Source organism: Panthera uncia, chromosome B4 (assembly GCF_023721935.1).
Source record: "Panthera uncia isolate 11264 chromosome B4, Puncia_PCG_1.0, whole genome shotgun sequence".
NCBI lineage: Eukaryota > Metazoa > Chordata > Mammalia > Carnivora > Felidae > Panthera > Panthera uncia.
The window spans coordinates 20,892,301-20,908,176 of record NC_064809.1 but is presented as its reverse complement, the minus strand read 5'-3'; the positions used below and the strand labels follow the sequence as shown (position 1 = coordinate 20,908,176).

General features: G+C 42.0%; 1 protein-coding gene across 9 annotated transcripts in view; it reads right to left on the bottom strand.

Annotated features, from left to right (window-relative positions):
• ARMC3 (armadillo repeat containing 3) overlaps positions 1-15,876 on the bottom strand; it is a 105,810-nt gene that overhangs the window by 34,582 nt on the left and 55,352 nt on the right. For all 9 annotated transcript variants that reach the window (XM_049624695.1, XM_049624688.1, XM_049624689.1 and 6 more), the window contains one exon: positions 15,723-15,828. In XM_049624695.1, coding sequence (XP_049480652.1) covers positions 15,723-15,828 — 106 coding nt within the window. The remainder of the gene's footprint in view (positions 1-15,722; positions 15,829-15,876) is intronic.

Genomic DNA, 15,876 nt, shown 5'->3' with positions numbered 1-15,876 from the left:
ATAATATGAACATCTCTTTAAGGTTTATATTTGACACATTCCACTTAGGATCATATTAAGAACCAAAAGTGGAAGAAAAAAAAAAAAGTGAGGCTATATGATTCAGCCCACCACCCTGTATTCTGATGAATTAAATTTAATTTGGTCGTCACTTAAATTTGCTGATTGTGAAGAAGTGACAACCTCAAGAATAGGAGTTATCCGGGCGCCTGGGTGGCTCAGTCAGTTAAGCGTCCGGCTCTTGGTTTGGGCTCAGGTCAAGGTCATGATCTCACAGATTGTGAGTTTGAGCCCTGTGTCGGGTTCTGCGCTGACAGTGTGGATCTTGCTTGGGATTTTTCTCCCTCTCTCTCTGCCCCTCCCTAGCTTGCTCTCTCTCTCTCTCTTTCTCTCTCTCTCTCTCTCTCTTCCAATAAATAAATAAATATTTTAAAAAACTAAAAAAAAAAAAAAAAAAGAATAGAGTTATCTATTGATAACTTATTGATAAGAAAAAAGTTATCACAATTGCCCAAGAGAGTACAGAATGTAAATGAAATATCACCGAGGAGCAAAGAAGCTATGATTGTCACACAGACCAGCTCAGAGGTGGACGGAACCGACAGCAACTAGGTGGGGACAAAATGACTAAGGCTCTGGAGAAGGCCGGGTCGGTTGGTACTAACCCTCAAGGCACCTCCCACCCTTGGTGTGCATAAATCCATCCGGGAAACACACCATATTGATACGAAGGCAAAGTCAAGAGTGTCTGTTTCCACTTTTACCCATGCTCTAGTCCTTGGTACATATTTAATCCTTCTTGTGGTGTCTCCCATTCTTTCTTACTGCCAGCAAGCATTTGAAATTACGCATGTTTTCTACTCATTAGAGACGTAAACCTGCTCCAAACTCATTTTATTTCTCTGACTTGTTTTCCAGGCACCTAATGCAATCGATCAGTCCCTTCAGCCGAATTACTTTGTAGTTTTTAATCATTGCAAACTATGCCTTGGTGAGAATGCACAATTCCTTTGCCACTTGGCGATTTTTCCTTTGACGGGATTCACCTTTTAAAACATCCCGGAGAATAAAGGAGGAGCCGACAGTGGAGGTATTTCAATGGCAACCGAGACAGGAGGTACGAGTATTTTAGGTAAATGCATACCAGGCAATTCTCAAGGGCTTTGTCTTTTGTATGGAAAATTTAAGTAAATACATAGGATCACACTCCATCGTTTTGATTTCTCTTATTTGTTTAAAAAAAAAAAAAAGGGCTACGAGATACAGGAATTTTCATCAGATGTACCTCTGCCCACAGCCTTTGTGTTTCATTTTGGCTTCTTCCTTTTTCCTGGACAAAGGCATATGTTGCCTTGGTTCCTTTGTATCCCTATCTTCTGGCTCTTTTCTGTGCTCTTTATGAGCCAGTAAAGAGAAGTACATAAAATCCTAGCTGTTTAAGAAACCAAAGATTCTAGTACTCAGTGGAATAGAGCTTTTACTAAATGGAACATAACTGCCAACGCTGAAAGACAAATCGCACGCGTGCAGCTGGGAGAACTACTTGCATTGTGGGTAGATCCCTGCCTGTAATGTGCTGTGTGCACTCCGTTCAAGTGTAAAAAGCGTAACCGAGATGAAATTATTATGGTGAAAAAAAAAATCCAGCTTATTATTCTTACCTAAAAAAAAAAAACAAAAACAAACAAACCCTAATTTCATTTATAGAAATAGAGCACAGAATTTATAGTTTTCTTAAAAAAAAAAAGAATGGCATTAATTTTGTGATTCAGACCCAATACGTTCTATTTTTCTGTGTCTAATGTGCACACAAGCTGAAGCCTGTCATATTTTAAAAACACATTTCCGTTTCCTAGATAGTCTATAGCATCCTCCAAATGAATGGGACGGAAGTCAAACTGCTTTGTTACAAAATCCAGAATTGTAGGGCCATATGTCATCATGATAATCCGAAAATATTTTGATTCTTACTATCATTAACCTCCACCAGTTGGAGTTTAATCAAGTAAGAGTTTAAAATGGGCATTAAAAAAACTAAAACTCAAATATGGGAATGTATAAAAACATCTGTTTGTATCACTTGATATATGTAAACAGAAGTGAAGTTCGACACGTCATGTGTATCCAATTTATTACCAAGTCCTGACTGGTTTCCTCCCCCATATTTCTCGAACCTCTCTCTTTTCTCCAGCTGTATCTCTCCGATCCAATCCAGTCCACATCCTCTCTTGTGAATTGATATGCTCTTCTAAGCGGTCTCTCCTCTCCCCCTCCAATCCTTTCTCCAATTTACAGCTGAAGCGAGCTTTTAAAATAATAATCCAGGACACCTGGGTGGCTCGGTCGGTCAAGTGACCAACTTGGACTCGCGTTATCATCTCCCGGTTCCTGAGTTCGAGCCCCCTGGGCTCGCTGCTGTCAGCGCAGAGCCTGCTTCGGATCCTCTGCCCCTCTCCCCTCCTCTCCCTCTGCCCCTCACCCACTCACACTATCTCTCTAAAAAATGAACGAACATTTAAAAATAAATAAGTAATCGGATTATTATAATTATACATATAGTAATATACATAATACATAAAATCAGAGTCAGGTTATTTTTTTTTTATTTTCTTTTTTAACGTTTATTTATTTTTGAGACAGAGAGAGACAGAGCATGAGTGGGGGAGGGTCAGTGAGAGAGGGAGACACAGAATCCGAAACAGGCTCCAGGCTCTGAACTGTCAGTACAGAGCCCGACACGGGGCTCGAACTCAGGGACCGCGAGATCATGACCTGAGCCTAAGTCGGACACCTAACCGACTGAGCCACCAGGCGCCCCAGAATCAGGTTATTATAATTATATATACAGTGAAATATATAGTACATACAATCAGACGTCTCCCCTACTTAAAATGTTTCTGGTTTCCCATTGCTCAGGATGAAGTTCCAAATTTCTCACTTTGCCTCCAAGTCCCTGCAGGAGCCAACCTGCCTCCCCCACCGCCGCCCGAGGCCTCTCACCTCTTCCTGTGGCTCTGTGGTCTGGGCCTCGCTGGGGACCTGCATCACGCTACCGCCACCGGGCTCTGTCTCCCCTCTGGATGTTCCAGAACGCCGTTCTGACTTCCTATCAAACTCTTCCCCCGGAAAATTCCTATTCGCCTTGCCAAGTTCAACACAAATGCCCCTTCCTCTAGGAAGCATAACCCCCCAACTGGATCAGGGCTCTATTCCACATGAGCTTAAGATCATTTGTTTGCTAAACATAGAGACATTTTTTAAAATGATGTTTTGGCGCAAATGGTCACACAGAGCAGCAGCAATCTTGAAATACTATTTTATAGAAGCTTGTTGTGGGAAGGAGCTTAGCCCAAAGTTTCTCGTTTAAATCCTGGAGCCCCGGGGCGCCTGGGTGGCTCAGTCGATTGAGCGTCCGGCTTTGGCTCAGGGCACGATCTCATAGCTTGTGGGTTCGAGCCCCGCATCGGGCTCTGTGTTGACAGCTTAGAGCCTGGACCCTGCTTCAAATCCTGTGTCTCCCTCTCTCTCTGCTCCTCCCCTGCTCATGCTCTGTCTCTCTTTCTCCTTCAAAAATAAATAAAAACATTAAAAATAAAAATTTAAATCCTGGAGCCCCAAGATTTACGGGCATGGGCACTAAGAACATTGTGCTCAAGTAAGTGTCTCTTTATGGCTCCCTGAAGATACTATGCTATTTCACGTCTGTGTCTTTGCACTCATGTTTTCTCTGCCCAAAAGGCAGGTCCCTATCCCTCCACACCTCTGCCTGGGGGACTGTAGCTCACCCTTCAAAACCTGCTCAACTGTCCCTTCCTGTGTGGAGTCGTTCTTGTCCGTTCTTGTCCATCGCCGCCTCCTTTTGTTATTCACTGCCTCCTCTTGCTATGTCTACACCTGGCTCCCCCTTCTTAGAGGCAGGGCTTGAGTCCTATTTATATCCCCAGGGCTGAGAAGATCAATATACCTAAACTGACTTGACTCAGCTCAAGGGGAGCAATGAAGAAAACCTCAGTAGGAGTCGCGAGAGGGTGAGGGAAAATGCCCGGCTCAGCTTTAAGTTTGCAAGAAGGCATAGGACCCAACCAAGTTGAGGTCTCTGCTCATATCACCTACGGCTGCCCTCCCCACCCCCAATGCTACTCTAATTATTTCCGTGAAGTAATTATCATGTGGGGTTTAGCACATGGCATCTTACGCTTTAGACAACCTCTTAGGGATATATCCATTTCATGTGCCAAAGGATGTCTACGTTTTGTCTTTGCAGACATCGTGGACCTGTTTACTCGGGTCCCATCATCAGATGACGCTATTTGGTACTTCTCAGAAAACCCTCGCTGCAGTTTGGAGGTTCACGTTTAACCTGTCTGCGAAGGCTGGTTACGTGAATCAAGGGTGACCTTGGGCAGTGCAGAAATCTGTTTAACAGAGCCCACATACAGGGTAATATGTGGAACCCGATGGAACAGATGGTGATATTGGCAATCAGAACCTTGTTTGTTAACAGTGATTACAACCATTCTCACCAGCGTGACTTTTCATATGTCTCCGCGAGGTTCGTCACACCAAGGAAGACATATTGGCAACAGACACACCGCGAGTGGTCAGGAGAGGTGCATATGCCGCCGGCTCAGGGCTGGCGCGGTTAAGCCTTGCGGGCTCCCAGTGAGGCTGTACAGGTGCTTGGGGATGGGACGCTGGCCGTTATGATAAACGGGTCTCTCGGGTATCACAGCCAGATCTGGAATGCTGTGAACAGGATTCCTGACTCTGGTTCCAGCCAATTTTTCAACAAAAGTAATGATCCAAGAAGTCGAGCGTATTCGTGAAGTTGATCGATTTCTGAGCGCATCGAAAAGAACTAAGACCCCGCTGCAGCCCCCCGGTTGCAGGAGAACGGGATACATGCCCCAGCTCTGGCTGAGCTCCAGGATAGACAAAAGTAGCCAAGAGAGTTCTCCTTTTAAAGAAATATTATTTAAAGAAGCTTATCAGCAGTAAGGGAGAGAATCACAATGAATTGTAGGCAAATGCTCAAAATGAAGGGTTTTTAAGCAACATACAATTTTTAAAATAAAACCCAGCCACAAAAACAAATGCACGACGTTTTACACTCCATAGCAAAATAGGAAAAACGCAAAAAAAATTTTTTAAAGGATGAGAAACCAAATTGCTTCTATCACGTTGGTGTATCTGAGTGGCATAATTTTGAGACCTTCAGAGTGTGCTTTTCTGCTCTAGTTGCTATGACATCATGGTTTCCAAAGAGATAATGGCTAGTTGCAAAGCACCTAGTAGAGGCTGACCCAGCACCTTCAAAACAGCATGCAGGTTTTTGTTACCAATTACGAGGCAGTCAACCAAAGTCTAGGGATTTCAAATGCAATTTTCTTACGAGTGACATGGAATCCTTATTGACCTATCTGTCCAATCACAATACTCCCTTCCATACATGCCACCTTCTGTTTCAAAAGCTGGAATGGCTGCCAATAATTAACTAGCTGCCATCAGGAAAGAACAACTGTCTTCATTTTACATGGCTGACTTGTCTCCTGATAAAATAGGAATAATGGTCAAGGTGTTCGAATATTCGCAATAAATGGCTTTTGCGGTTACCAAATGTTTCTGTTTAGCCTGGAAATCAGTCTCTTTGCATATCTGCACATGACAAGGGACGCAATCCCAAAGTAATTAGAGGTACCGTGTTGTTGGTTTTCTTAACTAAATCATAAGGACGCTGCGTGCTTTCGTGTGACAGCACTTGCTGGGGCTGCCTTATTCTCATCAGCTCTAATGTCACCTTCTTCTGGAGAGGCCATCTTTGACGAGCATTATGTCATTCCCTCGACCCCTTTCACAACCCTGGTGTCATGTGTGCCCCTCTCTCTGACATTGTGCTGTTTTATTTAACTGATGCTGTTATCACTTCTGAAATTACCTTCTTAAAGTTACTCGTCTATGGTCTCTGTCTCCCATCCAACACGTAAGTTTCACGACAGCAGTTTCGTGGAACCTTTGTTGTGTTCCCTACGGTATCCCTGCAGCTAAGAACAGACATAAAGAACACTTGGGTACCGGTGAGAGAATTACAAAAGAAACCTAAATTCATAAGTAATAACCTCCTTCACCTTTGAGATAAAACAATAAAAGAGGTCAAGAACAATCCCATCCTTCCTAGTGGAAGCTTTGTTCCAAACGCCCTAGGATACTAGACAGAGGGTAATTATTCAGATACCCAAAATATAATAGGTAATCTAGGCTCACTTTTCTTTGTTTTATAGTTAAGAGAGAGAGAAAATTTAGAGAGACTAAGACTTAACCACCAGGCAAGTCAATCAACCAACACAGGATTAAAACTATGGTGGTCTGACTTATAGTCTATAACCTTTTATAACCATCGATCTCTGAAGCTTTAAAAAAGTACGGTGGGGTTTTTTTTCCAGGAAAAAGGAAAAAAAAAAGCGCCAAGATCTACCTGGTTCATTTCATCATTCCTCAGGGAATGAGAAATGAGGTGGGCCATGGGCCATTCTGATATGTAGCATAGTGGGGAAATTCTTAGTGACCATTGGATATATTTTTTCCCTTTTCTTTATTCCCTTTATAGAAGGAGGGGGAAGAAGAGGAAGTGGAGGAGGGATAACAGGGAAAGGAAGCTGGGAGAAGAGGAAGGAGGGGAGGAAGGAAAGGAGGAAATGAAAGCTCATGCCTCCCAAGCACCCTACTGGAGTTCAAGGAGTCACGGCTGTTCCAGTCTGGAAGAATTCAAAGAGATCAGGAAAGCAAAGAAAAGCATTTCAGTGACGATCTGGAAAAGTTCAGACTCAGACACTGAGCAGGAGGCAGAGAGAAAGAGCAGTTGCAGGAGTGCAGACTAGAAGTTTCCACTGTGGCAAACTCCCTAAGGATGTACAGAGCAGTCCGCTTCGGCATAGCTCGACCCCACCGCCGTGACCCTGAGCAAAGACCGTGCCTCTGTTTCCTCATCTGCAACGTGGACCTAACAATTATCCCTGCCTCATGGCACTGCTTCGAGGATTTAGTAACATATTCCATTTCAGGAACTTAGCTTAATGCCTGGCCCAACTGTCATCACCACCATTGTCTACTCCTGTTCAGTGAGCCTTGGTGCAGGGATTTTCCCATATCCTGTCTCGATTTCTCGGACCACGGAAAAACACCATATTTCCAAATTTGCCAGTGTGTATGAAATTCTCATTTTCAAACAACTCTTCGGCTAAGTGGTCAAATCTCCAACACTTGCAGGGCTGGAGCTGGGACATTCTCGGGATCCCACCCAAGCCTTTCCCAGTTAGGTGCAGTCAATGATCAAGAAAAGCCATTTCCAGAGAAGAAGAAAACACACAGAAAATGATTAATATGAAACGTCAAGGATAAGTAAAAATGGAATTTATGTAGGTTTTAACTACTGCTTCAAACTGAGAGGGCAAGAGAAAAAAAAATCGCACAATAATTTGATAGTTTTCTAGGAAAATCAGTACTGCTGGGAATTAAACTGGAAAGAGGTACCAGCAACTTTAAAATAAGGTTAATGCAAATGTTAGCATCTGCTCTCTGGGTAATAAAAGCAGCATAGATAATTTTCTAATTGATCACTTCATGGGATTCACAGAGTTTCACAAAACTGGTAGCCGATAAAGTTTAAACAGTTTGTGAAAGTTGACTAGACAACAAGGAACACAAAATGGGGATACGGAATCAACTTGGTTTACTGCAAAATCCAACTTTTCATTCTTTCTTCAAATCCAGTATGATTTTTTTCCGGCCAGAGAAGGAATCAAGGTAGAAAAGAAAAGTATCCACTCAGTAAACTTGGATGGAAATAACACAAGAATAAATATTAAGGGGTGCCTGGGTGGCTCAGTCAGTTAAGTGTCCAACTTTGGTTTCAGCTCAGGTCATGATCTCATGGTTCCTGAGATCAAGCCCCGTATTAGGCTCTGTGCCATCAGCATGGAGGCTGCTTAGGATTCTCTCTCTCCCTCTCTCTCTCTCTCTGCCCCTTCCCCGCTCGTGTTCTCTCTCTCAAAATAAATAAACTTTAAAAAAAAGAAGAAATTTTAAATTTACCTCAAAGACTCTTCCCATTTATTTCATCTGTTAACTTCAGAAGTCTTTTAAAATGGTAAATAACACATTGAGTTCTTTGAGGGATCAACCTTAATACAAAAGTTTAAAACATCCTTATGCACAAAACTGAATTTCCTAAAAGGTTATAAACTAGCTTATTTATCTTGTAGGTCGCTCATATTGTGAGCATTCTAATTCAAAGGAGGTAGCATCTTACGACAAAGTGATACTAACAGGCATTTTAACACAAAATATTCTTTTCCACGGTACACAGTCAAGAGCGAAAAATCAACTCTAGAGTAATTACGATAACGATGCGATTAACTGATGCTGTCCAAGCATATTATATTAATCCTGTGTGGTTATATATCACGGCACATACTCAGCCACCAGAACTGTGAATGTGTCAGAACATTTTTAAACGACTGCCCCTTACAAAGGACCAAAGACAAACTCAAGCATTAACACACTGTTAGTGGTAGAATATTCTCTCTTTAAAAGCAACACAATGAAATGCTTGCCAGATCACAATATTTTAATAATGTTTTAAGCTATTACTTTAGACACACCAGAGGGTGTTTCAAATTAAATTAATGTGTCTTCCACAAAAATACAGAGCAATCTTTCCCTTGCCAATTTTTTGCCCCTCCCCCAACTTCCTCCTTAAGTACCACTAGGGGTCAGTATAAAGACACGGTTCCCTTCACTGCTCGGCAGGGAAAACAGAGCCCTAGAAACATTTTCCCAGGGAAAAACCCTCATGCAATAAAGACAATAACTGTACAGCTGCAGCATTCTTAAGTCTATCTTAGACTGGACACATCGAGTCTATGACATGAGTTTGCATTTTTCGTGAGACCGCATTTTAATTTTGTAAATCACAGTGGATTCGTTCTATAGTCAATGTTTTTTTAGTAACAAAGTAGTCACCGTGACAAGATTACCTCTTCTAAGTGAACCTGTGTGTATTGGGCACAAAGTATGCTCTAGAACAGACGTTAACATTTCAAAGGGTGGGGGGCTCCTGGGTGGCTCAGTCGGTTGAGCGGCCGACTTCAGCTCAGGTTCGAGCCCCGCGTCGAGCTCTGTCCTGATGGCTCGGAGCCTGGGGCCTGTGTCTCCCTCTCTCTCTGCCCCTCCCCCGCTCGCATTCTCTCTCTCTCTCTCTCTCTCTCTCTCTCTCTCTCAAGTAAATAAACATTAAAAAACATTTTTTTTTTTTAATTTCAAAGGGTGGAATGACACAACTCCAGCCATCTCAAAGCCATACATCCCACCTCTTCCTGTAGAAGGGCAGAGATGGAGGTGAACTTTGTGGTGTTTTGCCAACTTTAAGAGAGACTGTTTTTTCTCCTTCAAAAGGACTCTCGTCATTCGGTGCAGCCCCACATGCACAACACAGGCCATTCTAAGAAACAGCGTTGGTCTACACTTGAGTCTACAAATAAAGAGGTATTTATAAAAATAAATATGTATTACCTTCTCCTCACTCTATTTAATGGGATGGGAATGGAAAAAAAAAAAAAAAAAAGCTTTGAAAGTGCTTTTTATACACACTACAGAGATTTAACATTCCAAGAAGAAAATCACTTCGGGCCAGAATCTTCCCCGATAACGCCAATGCCAAATGACTGACAGGGAGTCGGGTCACTGTGAATAAAATGAAGTCCTTTTCTTGAAGTTCTGTGTTAAGTTCTGTCCATGACATACCTTTTAAATGGTTTCTCTACACGTTACATGGCTTTCTTAGGCACGGTACTCCACGAATAATTCTGCTAGGGCTTAAAACTATTCAGTCAATGCTTTATTTCTCCGTTAGTGAAGAGTAATACGAAATGACAGGTTATCCACAGATAATAAAAAAAAACATTCAAAAGTTCCCAAACTACTCAAACATACACCCGTACAACCTGGGGGCACTGTGGCTCTTTCTGGGATCCCTTTGGGGTATACTCCTTACTTATAGGTCACACAGCAGTAGAAGGGTCCCCACAGAAGAGCTCTTTGACCCTCGTGTCATGCAGACCAGCAGTGGCCCAGTAATCAATCATTTTGGGGGGGGGAGGGGTGGGTAACCATTATATGTGCTGTCATTTAGAACTCTCTTAAGTCACTGCTGTTGTGGAAAGCCCAAGAAGGGGTACAAAAAATTAAAAAAAAAAAAAAAGAAAAGAAATGGAGATAAGAAGGCCTCTAAGCTTAAGGGAAATCACCCAGTTCTTCACGGAGGTAACACAGAATAAGCAGGAAGAATCAGGAGTTGGTATGATCTGTGAACAAACAACGGAGACTAGATTGTGTTTTCTATGGCAAAACCAGTTATTACCTACTTATCTATGGGTATTAATTGTATTATTACTTTTCATATTTTTTTAAATGTTTTTATTTATTTTTTGAGAGAGAGTGCAAGCGGGGGAGGGACAGAGAGAGAGGGGGACAGAGGATCCTAAGTGGGCTTTGTGATGACAGCGGAGAGCCGGATGCAGGGCTCAAACCCACGAACTGTGGGACCGTGACCTGAGCCAAGGTTGGAGGCTAAACCAGCTGAGCCACCCAAGCGCCCCTACTCTTTGTATTTTTATTGTATTCCTTGTCTTATTTCCTAAAATAACTGCATCGTTTGAAAGCTATCCTGCCAACAACCATACTATTTTCTAATCTTTTCCTCGTTTACTAATAGCCAAAATTCACTTCGTGTTGGAAAGGAAAACGAAAAACATGAAAGTCTTTTTAGTCTTCAGATAACTCAAAACCTCTAATTCTGATCAGATCCAACAGATGGCAGTGATGTTATAAATTAACAGTTTAAAATATTCTTGTAATGTGTGGACTCTGCTCCTCAGAAGAACGTCAACCACGAATAATAATTCCCTCACTATTTGTGTAAATCATGTACAACTTTAATATGAATAATTGGACAGGAGAGCGCAAGTAAAGATCACTCGAAATTTCGCTGAGATGCTATTTCCTGGATCAAAAATCAACAACTTTCTCCTTTCCAAGAAGTATTACAAATGGAGAATTGTCAGAAAGATTAGCAGTGAACGAAGCAAGGAGAGGTGCCCAAAGTGACTAAATGGGTTACCTTTTCATATAGAATTCATTATTGCTCTTAGGTTTCTATTTTCATCTATTTCTTCCTACAAGGGTTGTCTTAGCCTTCTCACTTTTTATTTATTCGCTTATAAATGATTTCACTTTTCTTTCTCCTTCTATCACTTTAAATAAGCAAATATGGTTAGGGGCGCCTGGGTGGCCCGGTCGGTTAAGCGTCTGGCTCTTGGTTTCAGCTCAGGTCATGATCTCACGGACCTTGAGACTGAGGCCCACATCGGGCTCTGGGCTCACAGTTCAGAGCCTGTTTGGGATTCTCCCTCCCTTTCCCTCTCTCTCTATGCCACCCCCCAACGTGCTCGCTCATGTTCTCTCTCTCTCTCTCAAAATAAATAAACATTAAATAAAATAAGTTAATCTGGCTGTTCTTGTCCTTTTTTTCCTATGCCTTCAAATTGTTATTTTTTTTAAATGTTTGTTTATTTTTGAGAGAGAGTGAGAGTGTACGAGTGGGGAATGGGTAGAGAGAGAGGGGGAACAGAGGATCTGAAGCAGGCACTACACTGTCAGTACAGAGCCCGGCACAGGGCTTGAATTCGTCAATGGCAAGATCACGATGAGCCCGTCGGTCACTCAACCAACTGAGCCACCCAGGGGCCCCTCAAATTGTTAATTTTATTTGTGTTCATGGCCTTTCCATATTTTTATCCACTTTAAGTGATCTTTACCTTGCAGATAATAAAGAATGAAAAGTACAAATAGAAAAGTCTTAGAGGTAAGTTTCCACTGTTGCTTCTGTGGTCCAAATCATGTAAAAACACAACAATACAAACGATCACTTTCTGTTCTCAATTACGGGCATTGGTTGATGTCAGACCTTCTGGTTTTTCACTGTCCTTTCACTTTCCGTCGTGTTTTCGGTGTGAGTCCACTTTCCCCCCCAAATCCGTTGTTACATAAAGGAAATTACGCCAGCATTACGTGTAATCATAACATACCAGAGATCACTCAATGCATAAAACGGGCCTCCAATTCCAGAAGGTGCCCTGACTTTAAGAATTAGAAATCCAGGGGCTCCTGGGTGGTTCAGTTGGTTGAGCATGTGACTCTCCATTTCTGGTCAGGTCATGATCTCACAGTTTGTGAGTTCGAACCCAACATCAGGCTCTGTCTGCACTGGCAGCAGAGAGCCTGCTTGGGATTCTCTTTCTCTCTCTCTCTCTCTCTACCCCTCCCTGCTCTCTCTCAAAATAAATAAATAAACTTGAATAATAAAAAATTAAAAAAAAATAATTAGAAATCCACTTTAGGCACATTGAGATATGAATGTCAGAGAAGAGGTTGTCTTCTAACAAACAAAATTAGTATTCACAATGCTTAATTGCAAATTTTTCTTTTTAATTAGGCTGGCAATTATCAGGTATCCGAACAGCTACCCACTGCACCTGAAAGACATTAGCTCTGGGTTTTTGCCTTTTCTTACTACTTAGGTGTGGCAGAAAAGCAACATTCTTTCTACCCCCCAATCTCACCCCCCCCCCCCGCCCCCCAGACACAACCCACCTTCTCCCCCCCCCCCCCCCCCCCCCCCCCCCCCAGCAGCAGAGTCACAACTCAGGCCTTCCCCTTCCCCATGTGCCCCCCATGCCCTCACGTGCTGCCCCCCCACCCCAGCAGCTAAGAAAAGTGATCCAAGGCCCTGCTTCTAAAATGTGATGCCAGAAATATTCACCAATGCAGAGTTTAAGCTAATATGTTTTTAAAGACAATCTGAGTAGAATACACTTTTGATTAAAAATAATCAATCATGGTTATTGTCTCTTCTGTTTTGGTTCTAATTAATGCTCTAGGAGGCTTGCTAGAAGGATAGGCAATGTGGTTTATTTGTTTTCATTCCTTTTGGTTGACTGTAGAATCTTTGCCAACTCCAGTCTTCAGCATTTGGCACAAATATGTCAAATCTGACTCCATTTCCTCCTCCAAAACATTCATTTTCAATATCTTTTAGCTCCAAAAGTCCAAAGTAAAGAGTATATAGGTCTCAAGAGAGACAGATATCCATAGCCATAAGAGATATCTCAAGAGACAACCATTTTCATTCACATCCCATTTCCCATACCAAACACATATTGAAAAAAATGATCAGAATGGACAGTATATAATAGGTTAAAGAAATACCTGCCATTAAAATTTTATAAAAATAAAAATAAATCACAAAAATAAAGAGACGCGTGGCAACATTTAGTCTTAGTTGACCTTTCTGTGTTGACAACATGGAACCATAGAGTCGGATGACAAAGTTCTGTGTAACAGATGACTGAATTGCAAGAGAAAGTCTGAAGGAGCCTCTTTCAGAAGCTACTTCACATCCTAATTTTCTATGATTTTGTATAAAACTGTGAAATTATATAAGCCAGGCAAACTCACATCAAATTAAGACATCTATACACTCTGGAGGCCTATTAAAGTATTTTAGATAATATATCAATCTAAATGCACCCAAGATAGAAGTGTTTTAATGTCACTGGTAAGACTTTTCACTGGCACCACTATCCTGGAACAATGCTATTTTCAAATTGCTACTTATTATGACTCAATATTCTAGAAATTTGTGTACTTTCACATAGATAATGATGACCCTGAATTTAGGAAATTGCTATGTCAAAGATTGGAGCTATTAAAGGAACACAGTTTTGTTCTGATGCTTATCCTCTTTTGGCTGTATTTTAATCGGGCATTGTTAGATTTTTAGTCATTCCATTAAGATCTCATAAAATACTGTGTGGGAGTAGAGAAAGGGAAAGAAAGGGTAGGAAGGGTAAGAAATAGATTAAGTATATGATGGAGGTAGAGGAAGATCGATTTCAAGTTAGAAAAGAGTAATCTCAGCCACAATGCCGTAAAGCAATAATACACAAAAGTTAATAACTTACGTATCGTGATGGTGGATTTTATGTGTCAACTTGACTGGGCGAAACAATACCCAGATAGCTGGTAAAATATTACTTCTGAGTGCATATGTGAAGGTGTTTCTGGAAGAGGTTAGCATTTGAGTCAGGAGACTGAGTAAAGGTGGCCCTCACCAATGGGGGTGGGCATCGTCTAATCCGTTGAGGGTCCGAATGGAACGAAAAGGTGGCAGGGTGAATTGCTCTCTGCCTAAGCTGGAGCATTCATCTTTTCCAGCCTGGAACACCGGCTTCCCCGGCTCTCAGGCTTTCAGATTCACACTGAATTATACCAAGAGATCATCTTTCCTGGTTCCCCAGTTTACAGATGGCAGATGATGAAACTTCTTGGCCTCCATAATCACATAAGCCAGTTCCTATAATAAACCTTCTCATGTCTGTATATTATGTCCTATTGGTTCTGTTTCTCTAGACAATCCTTAATAATAAACATACCAAATGAGATACAGGGAGGGTAAATAATTATTTTATTTATGAACGTTTCTTTCAAGAAGTTCTCGCTCTTTTATAAGGCAATCTTCTGTGGAGGAAAGAACACAGATTCCAGATTTAATTTCCAGCTCAGCCATTTTAATAGATGTGTGTACCCAGGAAAATTAGGTAACCTTGCAGAGCCTCGGTTTCCTCATCTGCTGACAGATCATCTTGGTAATTAAAGTTTGTGCTGAATATAGATCACATACCACACTGCTTAGAATATAGAGGGCACTCCTTTCCAATCTTTCCACATAGTGTTTACCCATAAATATATTGCTTTCCATTGACTTTTTTAAACATTTTTTTTAACATTTATTTATTTTTGAGACAGAGAGAGACAGAATATGAATGGGGGAGGGACAGAGAGAGAGGGAGACACAGAATGGGAAGCAGGCTCCAGGCTCTGAGCCGTCAGCCCAGAGCCCGATGCGGGGCTCGAACTCACGGACCGCGAGATCGTGACCTGAGCTGAAGTCGGACGCTTAACCGACTGAGCCACCCAGGTGCCCCTCCATTGACTTTTTAAAATGTTTCCAGATTTACCTAATATTTATGTCCTTTTAAAATGGGTCTTGTAGGGGCGCCTGGGTGGCTCAGTCGGGTAAGCGTCCTACTGCAGCTCAGGTCATGATCTCACAGCTCGTGAGTTCTAGCCCCATGTTGGGCTCTGTGCCGACGGCTCAGCCTGGAGCCTGCTTGGGATTTGGATTCTGTGTCTCCCCCCTCTTTCTCTCTCTCTCAAAAATAAATAAATAAACTCTAAGAAATAAATAAATAAAACGGATCTTTTAAATTTTCTCTAGATTTATCAAATGTTTCTACAAAGTTGCCTTTAATATTTCCAGCAGCCATCCCGTTTTGTTTCTTCTGGAATCGTCCACAAAAGTTAGACTGTGAGCTGAACCAGATGGCTCACCCATTTTCCCAATCAGCCCGGAAGAGTCAAAATTTTGCAGCATCTTTGAAAATCAGGGCCATCTGATGACTCTGACTTTCATAAGGATTCCTGAGGAGTAACCCAAGAGAGAACATCTGAAAGAATATGTAAATTGCCTGGAAAGCCAAAATATTAAAATGAGAACATCCTGGACTGTTAGATACCCCTAAACAAGTCAGCGTTGAGTTTCTCCTTACTTTGCATTAGCGGGATGGCATGTGGTTAGATTGGCCAGGGCCAGGGAGGCGGCCTCCCTCACTTCTTCACTGTCACTCTTCAGCAGCACGATTAACTGTGGAATCCCTACAGAAAAAGAGAGGGAAGATGTGGTTTTGTGAATACCCAGCTAAA